At 41.7% G+C, this 14,922-nt stretch overlaps 1 protein-coding gene across 1 annotated transcript; it reads right to left on the bottom strand.

The window, feature by feature from the left end:
• Nucleotides 1-9,404: 9,404 nt before the first annotated feature.
• On the bottom strand, nt 9,405-13,943 carry ugt5d1 (UDP glucuronosyltransferase 5 family, polypeptide D1). The gene is made up of 4 exons (XM_030101372.1): nt 13,940-13,943; nt 13,522-13,808; nt 12,704-13,417; nt 9,405-9,989 (listed from the first exon to the last, which is right to left on the bottom strand). The coding sequence occupies exons 1-4, from the start codon at nt 13,941-13,943 to the stop codon at nt 9,405-9,407; spliced, it is 1,590 nt and encodes a 529-aa protein (XP_029957232.1).
• Nucleotides 13,944-14,922: the final 979 nt, after the last annotated feature.

Raw genomic sequence — 14,922 nt, 5'->3', positions numbered from 1 at the left:
GAAACTAAAATCTTTCATGTTTTTAAATGTGAGCTTGACTTTTGTATTTTGAGATATGACCAGGATTCACAACCACAATGGCTGTACCCTTCAAATCAAGTGATCAATAAATTTGTAAATAAGATGTGCATATTAACCTGTGAAGTGGGGGCTTTTCTTCATTTTCCAAGTATATATTGCAAGAATGACATTTCCTCCTTATTTGCCTGCCTCAATAATTTAGTTATATGAAAAAAAATGCTTTATTTCATACATTAATTTGTCAGATAAATTGGTAATTCTGAATGACACTGCTTCAAATGTGCTTAAGATGGCTGTTATCCTGCCATTATCAATATGAAGTGATTAAGTATGAAAATTGGTTTAGACTGAGAGTGAAATTTACTGTGCTTGCATTCCTACCATTCATATTCTGTGAGGCTTAATCCAACTCGATCAATACAGAACGTTAAACAGGTACATCCAGGATGCTTCCATCTTCCCTGAACAGCTGATTTTTTTATGTCTTAGTCTAAGTAAATTGAAAAATAAAATACATTGTATATATTTTCCTTATAATTAACTCATAAATTCTATTAAAATAGAGGAGACAAAACCTCTCTCATGATGTGTTGACACGATACTGCATCACTTAAGTAATGCTCAGTATTTTATCAGTAGATTGAACTCTGCTTCAGGTTGTTCTGGGGCCCGTTGTATCCACACCAACACCCAGACGCACAGTAAATGATGCAAATCTCCAAATAAATCATTCCTTGCGCCTCAAGGACAATCTACATGTCTGACAAAAGTGTGAAGGTAAATAAATAAACAATTTACATTTGTTAGTCCTCTCTCCAAAGCCAGTGAAGTCAAACATTAGGATTGTCAATACCCATTTGCAGCATTTAGGTGATTTTTATGGTAACTTCATCCATTTTTTTTGGTCTACTTTTGGCTGCCAGCCCTTCACACTGTCCAGCTCAGAGTCAGCAGGTGTCTGAATGTTGTTAACGTCATGCGATTTATAAGTTGCACATTGTGCAGCTGCTTGGCCCCAGTATGGTCCTACCGCAGGGGTTTGGGTATCTCCAGACATGATGTAAAGTACTTAAATACTGAACAGAAATGCATGTCTGATTTGAAGGGTTACGTAACACAATGCAACGTCTTGTCTTTGCTGCAGCACGTGTGCATGCACGTGCAGCATTACCTTGCGTATTTGACCCTTGTTTTCTTACCTCATTTTTAGTTCTAAGACATATAGTCAGCTAACATGGGACAGTGAGTTTATTCACTGCATTTCTCATTAAAATGTTCGACTGCAGCATTCCGCAAAAACAAGATAATGATTGTACAAGGATCGCGTGCTTAACGGCCTGGCAGTCTGATAACACGGTGATGAAAAGAAGTCGTATAGTTCTAGTATATAGGTTGTAAAATCAGAACAAACCAGGTGTGTACATATGTGGACTCAACATGTTCAGTTGCACGAGAGAAATCTAAACACAACAGATTGGGCAACCTTTCAAGAACTCATCCTACTTTTGAAAAGCTACAACTACTCAACAATGATTTCAGTCAAGGAAGGTCAGGGACATGCAAAATATGTAGTTTACCACATAGACCATACCATGGTAGTTGTATCACTGTGTCATTATCAGTGTGAGTGATACTGTCTATGTGCAGTGCCAAGTAAAAGTATGTGAGAACAAATTTCCTTGTTTCCTGCATTAACTTCCGAGTTATTATTAAGAAATTTTACGGTCAATATTGCAAAAAACAAGGAAATTCTAGAAGTTTCACTTACCTTTTCTTGATAATATATATGTATGAGTGTGCAAAGACGAGTCTGTATGTAAACTGATATGTTTATATGTATGCGTATAGATGAATTGACTTCACAAACTGAGTCCAGTGAGCCTTTTCAATACCTTTTAATCTGAAACTGATTGAGATATATAAGTAACTTGCATAGACGTCTACAAGTGTTGGGATTTTCCACACCTGCATTTGCCCTGAGGAACATCTTCGTATAGAGTCTATCAGCTGTCTGTTTACAGCAAAGAGGTTCGACATTCCTTGCTATCGTCTTTCCATGTCAGCATGGTCGTACACGGTTAAGCGTGTCTGTTTGCACAAGCTGAGGCGGTAACGATCCTGCCTGTGGGCAGTTATCTCCAACAACCTATGTCAAAACTGTATCATGCTGAAATGGATGACTTTTCAAAGAAGGGTGATTTGCAGGTAAGTGCATTTGAAGCGGTCATCATCGGTCAGTGATTTTATGTATTGACGACTGTACAGGAGCATTCCATGGCTGTTTTCCAGAGAACACACCTGGTTGGTCGGCCCCTTGAGACCCTGACCAGGCGCCAGACTTGGCAGGTTTCAGCGTCTCAACAGCAGCTGCCGTGAAGTGACACATTTAGACTGGAATGAACACTATTTTACTTTTACTCCAAATTCCCTTATACAGTATGTAGAAGTAGAGTATCAATTTAGGATCACCCAAAAGATTTCTGATTGTGCTTAAAGACAACATTTGTATAGAGAGATGCCAATCACATGAACTCTCTTTTGCATTTTATTACAGTCAGAATGATTTTTTCTTTGTAATTTTGTACAGTGGAATAAAAAAAAAAAAAAAAATTTAAAGATAATCAGATTTTAAAGTGAATAGGAAAATCGGAGAAAAGTGTCACCACGTTGAATAATTCTGGTTATTTCTCTGTTACAAATGAGTCACTACTCAATATGCTGCTAAATTTATATAGAATTTATTTATAACTAATAATCCTATGACATATAAAAACAAGCAGTACCGGTAATCCCACCACTTCCCATAGGAAGACATATTTTAGGCTGTTTTTCTGTCTGCGGTCTGCTCTATATTGTCTCTGTCTGTGGTTTGCCCCATACATTTTGTACGCTCTTCCCGGAGCAGCCAGCTGAGTTGTAGGTCCTCCAACTCAAAACAAGAACCAGCTGCCCGCAACTATAGATCTGAAATTTATGGAGCCTGACGGGATTCTGCGGCGCCATGAGTGAAGTGGCATCAAACTCACCACAGATGTACTGTGACAGAAACACATTCACAGACCTCTCCAGATCTGACACTTGTGCTAATTTCACCATCATTTAGTGTTCTGTGGTGTATACGGTAAAAAAAGACAAGCCCAGAATGTCAGACATGAAAAAAGCATCTGGCCTGATTCAGTTTAATATGATTTCCATTTATTGATTGATTTCCATTGTTGTCTGAAAACCTAATATATTCAGTTTCCATTGACTTCACTTTGAATGACTTAACCAGAAAGTATTTATCAGCTGAAATGGGCTGCCAAAACCAAAATCCTAAATGTAATCAGGTGTTACTACGTTTTCAGCCTGGAGACCGAGAAATGCAGTCTGTCCGGGAGGATACCGCATTGTTTTAGTGTGACTGATTTCCAGGAGTCAACAGGCGGCAACACGTGCGAACGCCCAACGCTCCAGAGGAACACGATTCGCTGCACAGATCAGTGGATCCAGTGGTGCTCCTGGCCAGTAGGTCCTCCTCAGAGAGTGAAAATAATGTGTGTGTCTGTGTGTGCTGAATATGATATCATGCCTTGGGAGCAGCTGAAGCTCAAGAAGCTGCATATGTTTGTGCACATGTTGAATGACACGTAAAGAGAGAGGCATGAAACCTGCGCCTACAGGTTTCCTGAAGAACAGAAGAAGAAAAAGCATGCAACAATGAATTGCCCAGTTTTGTATCTCTTTCATGGGGGAAATCATATAATACTTGGTTTTGTAATATTTGGTATTTGTGCTGCATGTGTGTTTTTATGATTTCTGCTTTATTTACTTAGTAACAAAGACTGCGTTTTTTATCACTTACAACACAGAGGTCATTTAACAAATATGCTCTTTTAACTTGTGATTAGTTTCACTTGAAAAGTATTTTATGGAATCCAGAAGCACTAAAATCTTGTTCATTTCTCTCTGCTGCTTTTTTTTTTGTTAAGTCTTTTGTCAATGGCTATTTTACTTTCCCATCCCAACGCAATCAGTAATGCTAGACTCCTGCTAAAGGCTCGGGATTGAAATACAGCCACGTCCTGCTCGGCCTTGATCCCTTTCTAACAAAGAACATGCACAGTGAGATCATCTTGTACCGATCATTATCCCAAGAAGAATTTTCCAAGAAATTCAAAGGGGAGTTAGTAAGGCAAAAAGATAGTTACAAGATGACGGAGCAAAAGGTAACGTGACAAAAAGAGGAGAGGTTATGGCACAATTTCTGGTACCAGTGACGATGGAGAGAAGACTGCAGAATCTTTTAGAAATTCCAGCATGCTCCAGAAAGAGCTCACTTGTGTATGAGCAAAGATTAATGAGGTAATTTTAGAGAATTTAATGATCACATTTCACCTTAAAACAATGTTTGGACACAAAGTAAATTTGGAGTTGTGAAACTAAAACAGATCATTTGACCAGTCATCAGGTTTTGTAGCAATCACTGTTTTAACAGCTTTACCTCGAGGGTGTACAGAGTTTTAATTGACTGTGATACAGAAAATAAATAACCAGCGGGGATAATAAGCCCCCCTTAGTCTGAACCGGTGTCCTCTATGCTTAAATGGTCAAAAGTTGGCAGTAAACGATCAGAACAGTGATCTGCTGTTGATAACAAAGATCCTTTATCACTGACTCGCATGTGTGTGAATTTAATGACTCCGCAGTGATATGGGGCCCTTTACCCATGTCTCGTGTTCTTGGTTGGAGCAGAAGGTCCTGTTGTTCTGTGGCATAAGGATTATATGGTTTACATGCGGTGGGCTGGCTTCAAATGCAACGAGTTGCTGTTAATTATATGTTGCTGTGTAATTTCATGTTACACAGATGTTTGAAGAGTCTTACAGTAATTTGAGACATGACTTACATTATACTACATATGAAAATACTGCATCCAAAAGCAATGCATTACTTTCATAATACTTTAATCCACAGCTGTGGAGTCTTTCCTGTTCACTGTTGACTTAAATGGTATTAACAGCTAAAAGCAGCACAAAACATACCCGATCGTAGTAACACGGTCAATAACTTGACTCCACTGTACCAGAGATATTTTTGACTCCAAACAAATATTAGCTCACCTTTAAAACAGCTGTTACTTGCTGTCTGCATGTTACTTTATCACAGCTGTTTTGTTTCACATTCGTCACATAGAAAGCCATTCTGAATTTTTTACAGTCAAAAGTACAGAATGGCACATTAACTAAAAATAAGGCGTGCACCACTATTTGACCTTTGACCCATTCAAATATAACCCAGACAGTCCCAGATCTAAGGAAGCTTTCTTAAATGTAAATTAAAGAAATGTTTTCTACCTTCTCAGTCTAAAAGAATGACGTAGGCACGTTTCTTTCTCTGTTTTCTATCTAAACAAAAAAACTCAGTTTTGATGCAGTCCAGAAAGCTCCCAGTTTTAAACTTGTTTTGACTTTGCTTCGTGGCAGAGCGAAGCAGCTGTGGCCTGCTCGGGCTTCAGGGAATGACGTCTCTCAGAGGAAAAGAGATCTGCAGAAAACCTCCACATCACTCTGCATGGACTGCTGGGTAAATCAGTGAGGTTTTAATCCAACCAGCACTGTGTCAGAAAAGAACTTACACACATGCTCGCCATTTGGTGACGGATAAGGTTAAATTGGTGAAAACTTCTTTTGAACGATGTTCTGTTGAGAGACCTGCAGGCCTTCTGCCTTTCTGCTCAGACTTCACAGTATCCCGAATGTTTTAGGAAATCCACTTTTCTCATCAATAGACTCAATAATCTCAAGCAATGCACCACTGGATGATAAGCAAAATGACATTAAGACTGTATTTGCATTTTAACCAAGGCAATCTCAGTCATGTTCAAATCAAACCCATGTGAGCTTTATCATTTTTTTTTTTATCAAAGAGAGCTTTCTTTTTTATCTTTTGATTGTTTGTAGACATCTGTTTTTGAACTGTTAGAGAAGGGAAATTGTTTTAATGCGACTCCATTTTCCAACGCTTGTCTTCAGGCTGGACTGATTGTAGTTTAGAGGATGATGTAACTCATCCAGATAAAAACAAAGGCAAACAAGTAGCGCATAATTTATCTGTGAAATTTCCATAAAATCTGCCTTTAGTGTTCTGGTAGCAATAGATGCATATGCTCTTGATTTGTAAATACCTCTGTCGTTACTGACAAAGTAAAGCCAGAGGGATTCAGGAAGACAGGGGAAAAAATGCCTCTTGTGATAAACAACACATTAAAAAAGTTTTGTAACTTCAGAGCAGCCGTATACATTTGTGATATTTGTCAAATTAAAGAGAAAGGGTCAGAACATGTTTTTACCCCTGGTTGAGTGGAAATTTGATATTATCTTCAGAAAATATAAAAAAAATTCTTCCTCTGTATGTGAAGAAATCAATTGTTTCTTTAGAAATTGAGACAATCTGATTTTGTTCAATGAGGGATGTGGAGTCAATGCCATGTTGTCAAACTTATTTTACTTCAGGGGCTAAACACAGCCCAAATAGATTCCGACTAAGCCAGACCAGTAAAATGACAGTGTAATGATAAGTAAACACAACACATTTCCAAATGTTTCATTTGTTCTAGTGAAATAAAGTTGAAGAGAATTTTGGAAAAGTCAACCATTTTACAAAACATTTGGAAGATACTCCCTGATTAAAAGCAGTGACATGTCCTAAAATTGGGACATTTTGCTGCCTTCAGCGTGCTTGTTTTTTTCACTTTCACTTTTAATACTAAAGTTATTTCATGAGCAATAAGAGAGCTGGTTTCCACTGATCTCTTGATTCGGGTATCAAACTCCATCCATCCATCCATTTTCCACCGCTTATCTAGCGGCTCTACTCCGAGCTCCTCTCGGGTGACTGAGCTCCTCACCCTATCTCTAAGTGTGGCAGGATGGGTGTGTTTATTGTTGTTCTCAGCCTATTGGCTGGGGGCGCTATAAAAACCCCTTGTACGTCTGTGTCGCCCTCTGGTTCTTGCACTTCCGGGTTGGTGCTGGCTGGTAGTGATGGTTCGTGAGAGCAGGTAAAGGCTAAATTCCCCTCATGAAATGCATCGTATTGGTTTTGATGAAAGTTACGCTTTGCAGTGTCGCGATGGCTCCGGGGGGAGCGCGTCAAGCGCATGCCGCAGCAGCTGTAGATCGGGTGCGTGGGTCCCGATGGTCCGGTGCTGATCTGAGCATTTGCCCCGCTACCGGAAGTAGGAAGCGGTATGTTGTGTGGTAACTTTACATCAATCAACAGGTGTACAGGCTGTAACAAACCCTTTTCATTTATTAGGTTCTGCCCTGTTCGAGCCCCGTTTCCAGCGCAGACACACCACGGCTGTCTTTGTCCTTGTGTTTGTCCGTCCTGGAGCTGCTGCCATGTTAAATGTTATTCTGTGTCGTGTCCTCCACACGGTGGCGTGTTGGTGTGGGCCAGCCCAAGCACGCACGGGACTTTGGACCGAAATGATGCGTGCTCCTGTCAATTAAGTGTTTTTGTTTGAAACAATAATTTGAACGAATGTAACTGAACTTAACTAAGAATAGAATAAATTATTTTCACTTGGAACCTCTGTACTCCTTTTGTCATCCGGTGAACCTGTGTGTCCTTTTGTCACTGGGAAAGCTGAGAGGAGTATACATCACCCAAATTGACCTCACACACACCACTCTGTTAGATAAGGGAGCGCCCAGCCACCCTACGGATGAAGCTCATTTCAGCCGCTTGTATCCGGGATCTTGTCCTTTCAGTCATGAGTTCATGACCATAGGTGAGAGTGGGAACGTAGATTGACCGGTAAATTGAGAGATTCGCCTTTCGGCTCAGCTCCCGCTTCACCACAACGGACCGATACAATGTCCGCGTCGCTGCAGCTGCTGCACCGTTCCGCCTGTCAATCTCATGCTCCATCTTTACCACACTCGTGAACAAGACCCCAAGATACTTAAACTTCTGGACTTGGGCCTGAGTCTCTCCACCTACCTGGAGAGGGCAATCCACCTTCCGGTCGAGGACCATGGCCTCAGATTTGGAGGTGCTGATTCTCATCCCTGTCACTTCACACTCGGCTGTGAACCGCCCCAGTGCATGCTGCAGGTCTGGGTTCGATGAAGACAACAGGACAACATCATCTGCAAAAAGCAGAGACGAAATCCTACGAATACCAAACCTGACCCTCTCCAGCCCCTGGCTGCACCGAGAAATTCTGTTCATAAAAATGATGAACACAACCGATGACAAAGGGCAGCCCTGCTGGAGTCCAACATGCACTGGGAACAGGTCCGACTTACTGCCGACAATGCGGACCAGACTCCTGCTTCAGTCATACAGAGACCGGACAGCCTTTAACAAGGGGCCCCGGACTCCGTATTCCCGGAGCACCCCCCACAAGACACCATGAGGGACGAGGTCTAATGCCTTTTCCAAATCCACAAAACACATGTGGACTGGCTGGGCGAACTCCCACGAGCCCTCGAGCACCCTATGGAGGGTATAGAGCTGGTCCAGTGTTCCACGACCAGAATGAAAACCGCATTGTGGGTTTCGTCTTGGCCTGGCTCAAGGGCGGGGCCCCGGCTGCACCATACCGGGAGCCATAACAACCTTTGTTGTCTTCCTTCTCATAATAACTTTTGAACTGCTCTCAGTCTGGCCTGTCACCCATCACCTGTTTGCCATGGGAGACCCTACCAGGGCGCATAAAGCCCCCCGACAACATAGCTCCTGGGATCATGCGGGCCCTCAAACTCCCCCACCACGTTAAGGTGGCAGTTCTGGAGGGAGGTATCGAACTCATGTTTGCTACTATTTCAAAACTGTGTATTTCATGGTACAAGAACATATGTTTGAGATAAACAGCAGATACTATGTTTGAGAAAATGTTTTTTCTTTTGTTTTTGCACTTTGCTTCAACCTGTGGGAGGAAAAGACCCTCTGCCAGTCAAGATCTGGCCTGCAGGCCATATTTTTTTCACCCAGGGGCCAAGGGGTCCATAAAATGTCTTTTGCATGTTACAGTTGTGTCAACTATTTTGATAGTCTGGACATAACTCAGTCAAACATGAATTGATTTTGTACAAAACATGAACAGAATGCAAGTTTCCAAGTTAATAACATCAGTGATATTACAGTGATGATAATCAATGTCTCACAGTGATCTCACTTATTGATCTGGATTCATAAAATCATGCCACTTCAAAAACATCACTATCAAGGAGTGAACTCAATTCATCAAGAAATATTACACCCAACATTTGGAAACCTAAAAAAAAAAAAAAGGAACAGAGACAAGAAAGACACAGAAATGACATTTCCTAGTAAATGTGTCCTCAAGTAAATACAGCTGCTTTTTATCTTTCTGAACTATTTTACCCTCATCAGTTTTGTTTGGATTTTGACTTTTTTCTTCTTCTGCAGCACAAAAATCTAAACACACCCAGAGTAGAAACAATCAGCGCAGTCAGCACAGTCAGCATGAGGAGCAGCACGTCTAAAGAGTAATATGAGTACCAGGGCATCCTGTAGGCCTCGGTACGCAAATGAGGAGCCCCTTTGTGACGCATGACGTATTCTACCCAGAAGACGGCCTGGTCCATGGGGGCCAAAGGCTGGTCCCTGTGCAGACGAGACATGCGCTGAATGTTCATGCGGTAGCTGTCTGTGTGGAGCACTTCCTGGATGCCTTGCTCAAAAGTGTCCGCGTTGAGGTCCGACAGCTCAAGAATCTTGGCGGCTCCCCTGTCCTGCAGGCGCAGGAGGTTGTCGTACTGGTCGAAGAACAAGGGTATGCCGAGCACCGGGACGCCATGGTAGATGGCCTCCTGGACGCCATTGGTTCCTCCATGAGCAACAAAGAGCTTGATCTGCGGGTGGCCCAGGAGGTCTTTCTGGGGCATCCAGTCCACGATAAGGGTGTTATTTCCCAGTGTAGAGGGAGTCGCTCCTTTGTGTCTCCATATCACCTGTTTACGGAGAAAAAAAAAGTTTTCATTTGACAGAGAAAGAGCCACAAGAAAAATCAATGGAATTTCATGCCACAGCAGATTTCAGTATTCTTCAAATTAAGCTCATAAAGAAAATGTATCTGTCAATATCCAGAACAGATGTGCAAAAAGAGAAAGTCACTATAACTTAACTGGAAAAGATCATTTCAAAAAACTAAGATTTAATACCAAATAAATAAAAAGCAGGATTTCTGTAAACAGGGCCAATTTATGGAACATTCTGGGCACGGAATCTAAAGATTGAAATCTGCATGCTGGATTTTAAAAAGTAATCAAAACCAGCATATTGCTGAAATACAAAGAGATGAAGAAACAGAGTTGTCATGCTAGAAAAACTCTGATATGTGAGAGAGGCTGTGAAGGTTTCTCTGTGTTTATCGTCATTTTGTTTGTTGTATGTTTATAATTTTACAGTAAGTTGATTGTGGGATATAAAAGAACAGATTGCATAAGATTTTCTTTATTCTGCAGCTTTAATTCATAACTTTGGAAACTTTTACTGTATTTTGTATTGTACTGAATTTTTTTGTTTTTCTTTTTTATCAATGAATGAAATAAAAATGAACTAAACTTAAAGCTAAAGATTTGATTGTGATGTTTCCATCAATTTTTATATAATCACTTATGGTATTTATGTAGCTATGTCATTTTAGGACTGGTTGGAAAAAAATATAACTAACTATCAAACACTGAATTGGAATTGGAAAGAAAACTTCCCTAAAGGGATCAATAAAGTATGGCTGGTTAGTTAATATACATGGGTCATTGTGGTATCAGTCAATTCCTTTTAAAATCAATACTCTGTGTACTCCCATAACATAAGTGATTATGGGCTCCAGGTGGGATAACAGTTCACCACAGGCTTACTTTTTCTTTTAGTAATTTAACTTGTATAACTTATTTTTAACTTGTTTTCCAATTTTCCTTCAATCTGTAGGCTGTTGATGTTCTCATTCTTTGCTTTTGTTTCAATGTCTCACTATGGGATACGTCCCCAGCATATACCTCAGAACCATTTATCTCATTACGCCAATCCTGATTGGCTGGCGATCACGACGCCCACAGAGGGTAAAGCCACCTACCCTTAAGTAGCCTGTGCTATCTACACAGCATCACTCACGTGCCTCTCCTTGCTTTGAATAGCATATCAGTGACAGCTAGCTTAATTGTTCACAGACGGAGCTATCTCTGCTCTATCACCTGTTGCTAGCTGCCACACCTTGCTACCCCCCAGCCTTCACCATAGCCCGGACAGCCAGACCTCAGGTCAAGGGCGCAGTTACAATTAAACAAGAACATGAACAGTTTGGTGCCGGTCCCGACTCCGGAGAGGGTGACATCCCAACTCTCGACATTCATGCACTTTCAGCGCACTCCTCGTGCACTCAGTTTGCTTCTGGGAAAGCCAGGGTGTCACTGAAGCCCCACCCTGCCTTAGTGCCCAAGAGGGTGGGTTCATGCTCCCATATTGTTCTTCCAGGATTTTCTCCACTGCCATTTTCTTCTCCTGAAGAACAGCAGTTGCACACGCTGCATCCAGTACGTGCCTTGCTGATTTATATGGACAGGACCAGTGGCGTAGCTGGGATGTATTCCACATGGGTTTTCGTTTTCATGGTGGTGGTGAATGGTGCCGAATGGTGCGGTGCTCACACAGAGCGTCGGAGCGGCGCAGAGCGCTGCTCACTCGGAACACGGAGCGTCGGGGCGCCAGGGGGGCCCGTGGGTTTTCATAACCCACCAACCCTACGTAAATTACGCCTGTGGACAGGACAAAGGGGTTTGGAACAGTGACCAGCTCTGTGTGTCCTGGGTTCACCCCCTGCAGGGGGAGGCCCATCACAAAGCAGTGGCTCTCCCACTGGATTGTGGGAGCGATCGCTCTCGCCTACATGTCTCAGGGTCTTCAGATCCCTGTGGGCCTGTGCGCTCATTGTACAAGAGGCCTGGCTGCATCCTGAGCCCTGTGTAAATGGGTGTCAGTTCAGGAGATTCATCTCTCAGAGCCTGGCTCATGCAGTCCTAACTGCAGGGGTCTTTTAGTTTAGGGCAGAGGGCCCTTGGTGGTTGGTGCTGGTGGTTGATGGAGATAAGCGTGACTGGCAATACGGGAGTTTCCATATCTCATAATGAGACATCGAAACAAATGCTAAGACATGAGAACTTTAGGTTACCTAATGTAACCACGTTTCTCAGAGTGACATGAGTGAGATGTCTCACTAGACCCTTCTTGCTGGGCGAAGCGAGAAGAGGTGCTTATTTTGAGAGAGACTGCGTTGGTAGAGCAGGCTACTTAAGGGTAGGTAACTCAACCCTCTGCGGGCGTCGGGATCACCAGCCAATCAGGATTGGTGTAATGAGATAAATGGTTCTGAGGCATACGCTGGGGGCGTATCCCATAGTGAGATACCTCACTCATGCCACTCTGAGAACCGGGATTGCGTTAAGCAACCTAAAGATTTTATGTGTCTGGTGATCAATTTCCAGCTGCAGGGTAATCTAAAGAAAAAATATACACTGTCATGTATTTGCTTAGATGCTTCTCTGAACGATGATAACTTGTGTTTACTCCATTGGCCAACAACAACAACAACAACAACAACAACAACAACAACAACAACAACAACAACAACAACCCAGTTAATCCAAACAACAGCAGGAAAAGGGTTTACCTTCTGAGGTAACTTGGCAAACACCCTGGCGACTTCATCTGCAAGATCTGCGGGCAAAGCGTTGACCAGAGTTCCCAGAGTCATGATGATCACTCCTTTCTCCCCGGCGCTCTGAACAAACTCCTCCAGATCTGCTGGAAGTGGCTGGGCCGGTTTGCACTGGAATCCTCCAATGTAAACGACGTTCGGCATTGTGGGTCGAGGGTACTCAAACACAAAATCTGACCTGAACAGCCAAATGTCTGCTTCCTGAAGGAGCGAGATAGTGTCAAATCTGCCCTCAAAATACTTCTCTTGGACAGCAAAATAGTTCGGCTCCACTATGAATTTCTGCTGGAACAGGCCGATGCTGGAGAAAAGAAAGTTCTTGACTCTCTGGATGAAATTCATTTTGTCCGTTAAGCCCGATCCTGGCACTGGGATGTAGGAGAGTGGAGACGGGGCTAAAGCAAAGTGGCCCTCTCCGCTTGTAATCCATCGCACATTGAGCACGACAGGCAGTTTGAGGAATTTAGCAAGGTACAAACCCGGTGCCAAAGCTGGATCAGTGAGCATTAATTCATATTTTGAATCTAAAATGCTTTGGAGCACTTTCTGATCTTCAACAATTTTAATGAATGCCTCAGCCCACATTTCATGAGCCGTAGAAATCATGGACAAGAAAAGCTTGGTGAATTTGAGAAAAGTCCAGAATGAAGCTCCTTCTCTCTTTGCCTAAACAAGGTCAGAGAAAAGAGGTCAAATAATCAAGAAAGTGGTTTTCTCCACATATCAGTGACTGCACTTTGTTCCCATTGCACATGGAAACATTTACCTACCCTCAGCTGTTCGTCGAGATACACGTCAAAGAAGTCCTCCATGCTGTCGTCCATTTCAACTGTAATGGAGGTGTAGAGAGGAGACTGTTCTGGGATGTACCAGCTGTTGGAGGCCCTGATCACGGTGAGGTTGTGTCCCCTTGAATGAAGCTCTTCCAAAATAACTTTCATATTCACCCAATGGCTGCCGTCCAAGGGGAAAACCAGAATGTTTCCTCCATCACAGGAAACCAAGCATAAACTAAAGGCCACAAACAATCCACACATACGATGCAAATGCACACTTCCTGCAATGAGAAACAAACACTATATGACTTCATGAGTTAACATTTCAATGTGAATTTTGTGTACATGAATGCAGATAACACTCACATATTGATTAGAAAATGAGTGATAAACATAAAAATGTTTCACTCACCCATGGTCAAATGAGACAGCAGCAGTCTGGTCCTCGTGCAGTGAGACAGTCCATCAAAGTAGTGACTCTGGGTTTATCTGAGTTCAAACTCCAGGCTCACAGGAATCCCGCCCTTTAAGGTAAATAAGTTACCTATGACACGTGTCTGATGTAGATATGATATTTAAAGGTGTAAATGGCTCTACATACTTTGTTATTAGCAAATCAAATGATTATTTCCTCTCAGTCCTTTGCTTGTGGTCTCATTCCATTCCTTTGATAAGTGAGGTTAAGCAGCTGGCATTTCAGTGCACTGTCATTTTGTAAATGAGTTTTTGGGATTGAAGACCAATGCACTTGCGCCATACAAACCTGTGACCTCTTTCACAATATTATTAGAGTAGCTTACGTAATGTTCAGCCTTTCAAACTGGGTAAGGAGTGAAAAATAGTGACGTGTATTTTCTGCAGGGTTTTATTTAACCTGAAAGTTTGTTTATCACCACTTTGGAACATCTTTGCAAAAGGAATTTGACTGGAATGAACTCAATTGAGGCGAGTGGTTTTGTATCTCTCTTGCATCAAGTAAAGAAACTGTTTATTTATTTATTTATTTATTTATTTATTTATTTATTTATTTATTTATTTATTTATTATTTCTGGACTGAAGTCTACTTAGAAAAAAGTAATTAATAATATCAATCTGCATTAGGAAAATCAGCATTTTCAGCTTAATATTTAATTCATCAATGTAATACAACATATTTTCAATCCTTTTTTATTTGTGTATATTTCACGTAATAATTCTGGCAGTCAATTCTTTCTGCTTTCTTCAGAATCACATCAAATCAGAGATGGAACGTTGACTACAAATTTGACTATTATGCTTAATTCTTCCAAAGAAAAAAAATATTTTGATGGAAGCTCAGTTTTATAACTGTCAGTCATAAATAAGCTTGAACAACTTTCACATGACCTCTGAAGTTTGCACTTATTGTGAACTGA

The sequence above is a fragment of the Salarias fasciatus genome, chromosome 10 (genome assembly GCF_902148845.1).
Source record: "Salarias fasciatus chromosome 10, fSalaFa1.1, whole genome shotgun sequence".
In the NCBI taxonomy this organism is placed as follows: Eukaryota; Metazoa; Chordata; class Actinopteri; order Blenniiformes; family Blenniidae; genus Salarias; species Salarias fasciatus.
This window is presented reverse-complemented; position numbering and strand designations above follow the sequence as displayed.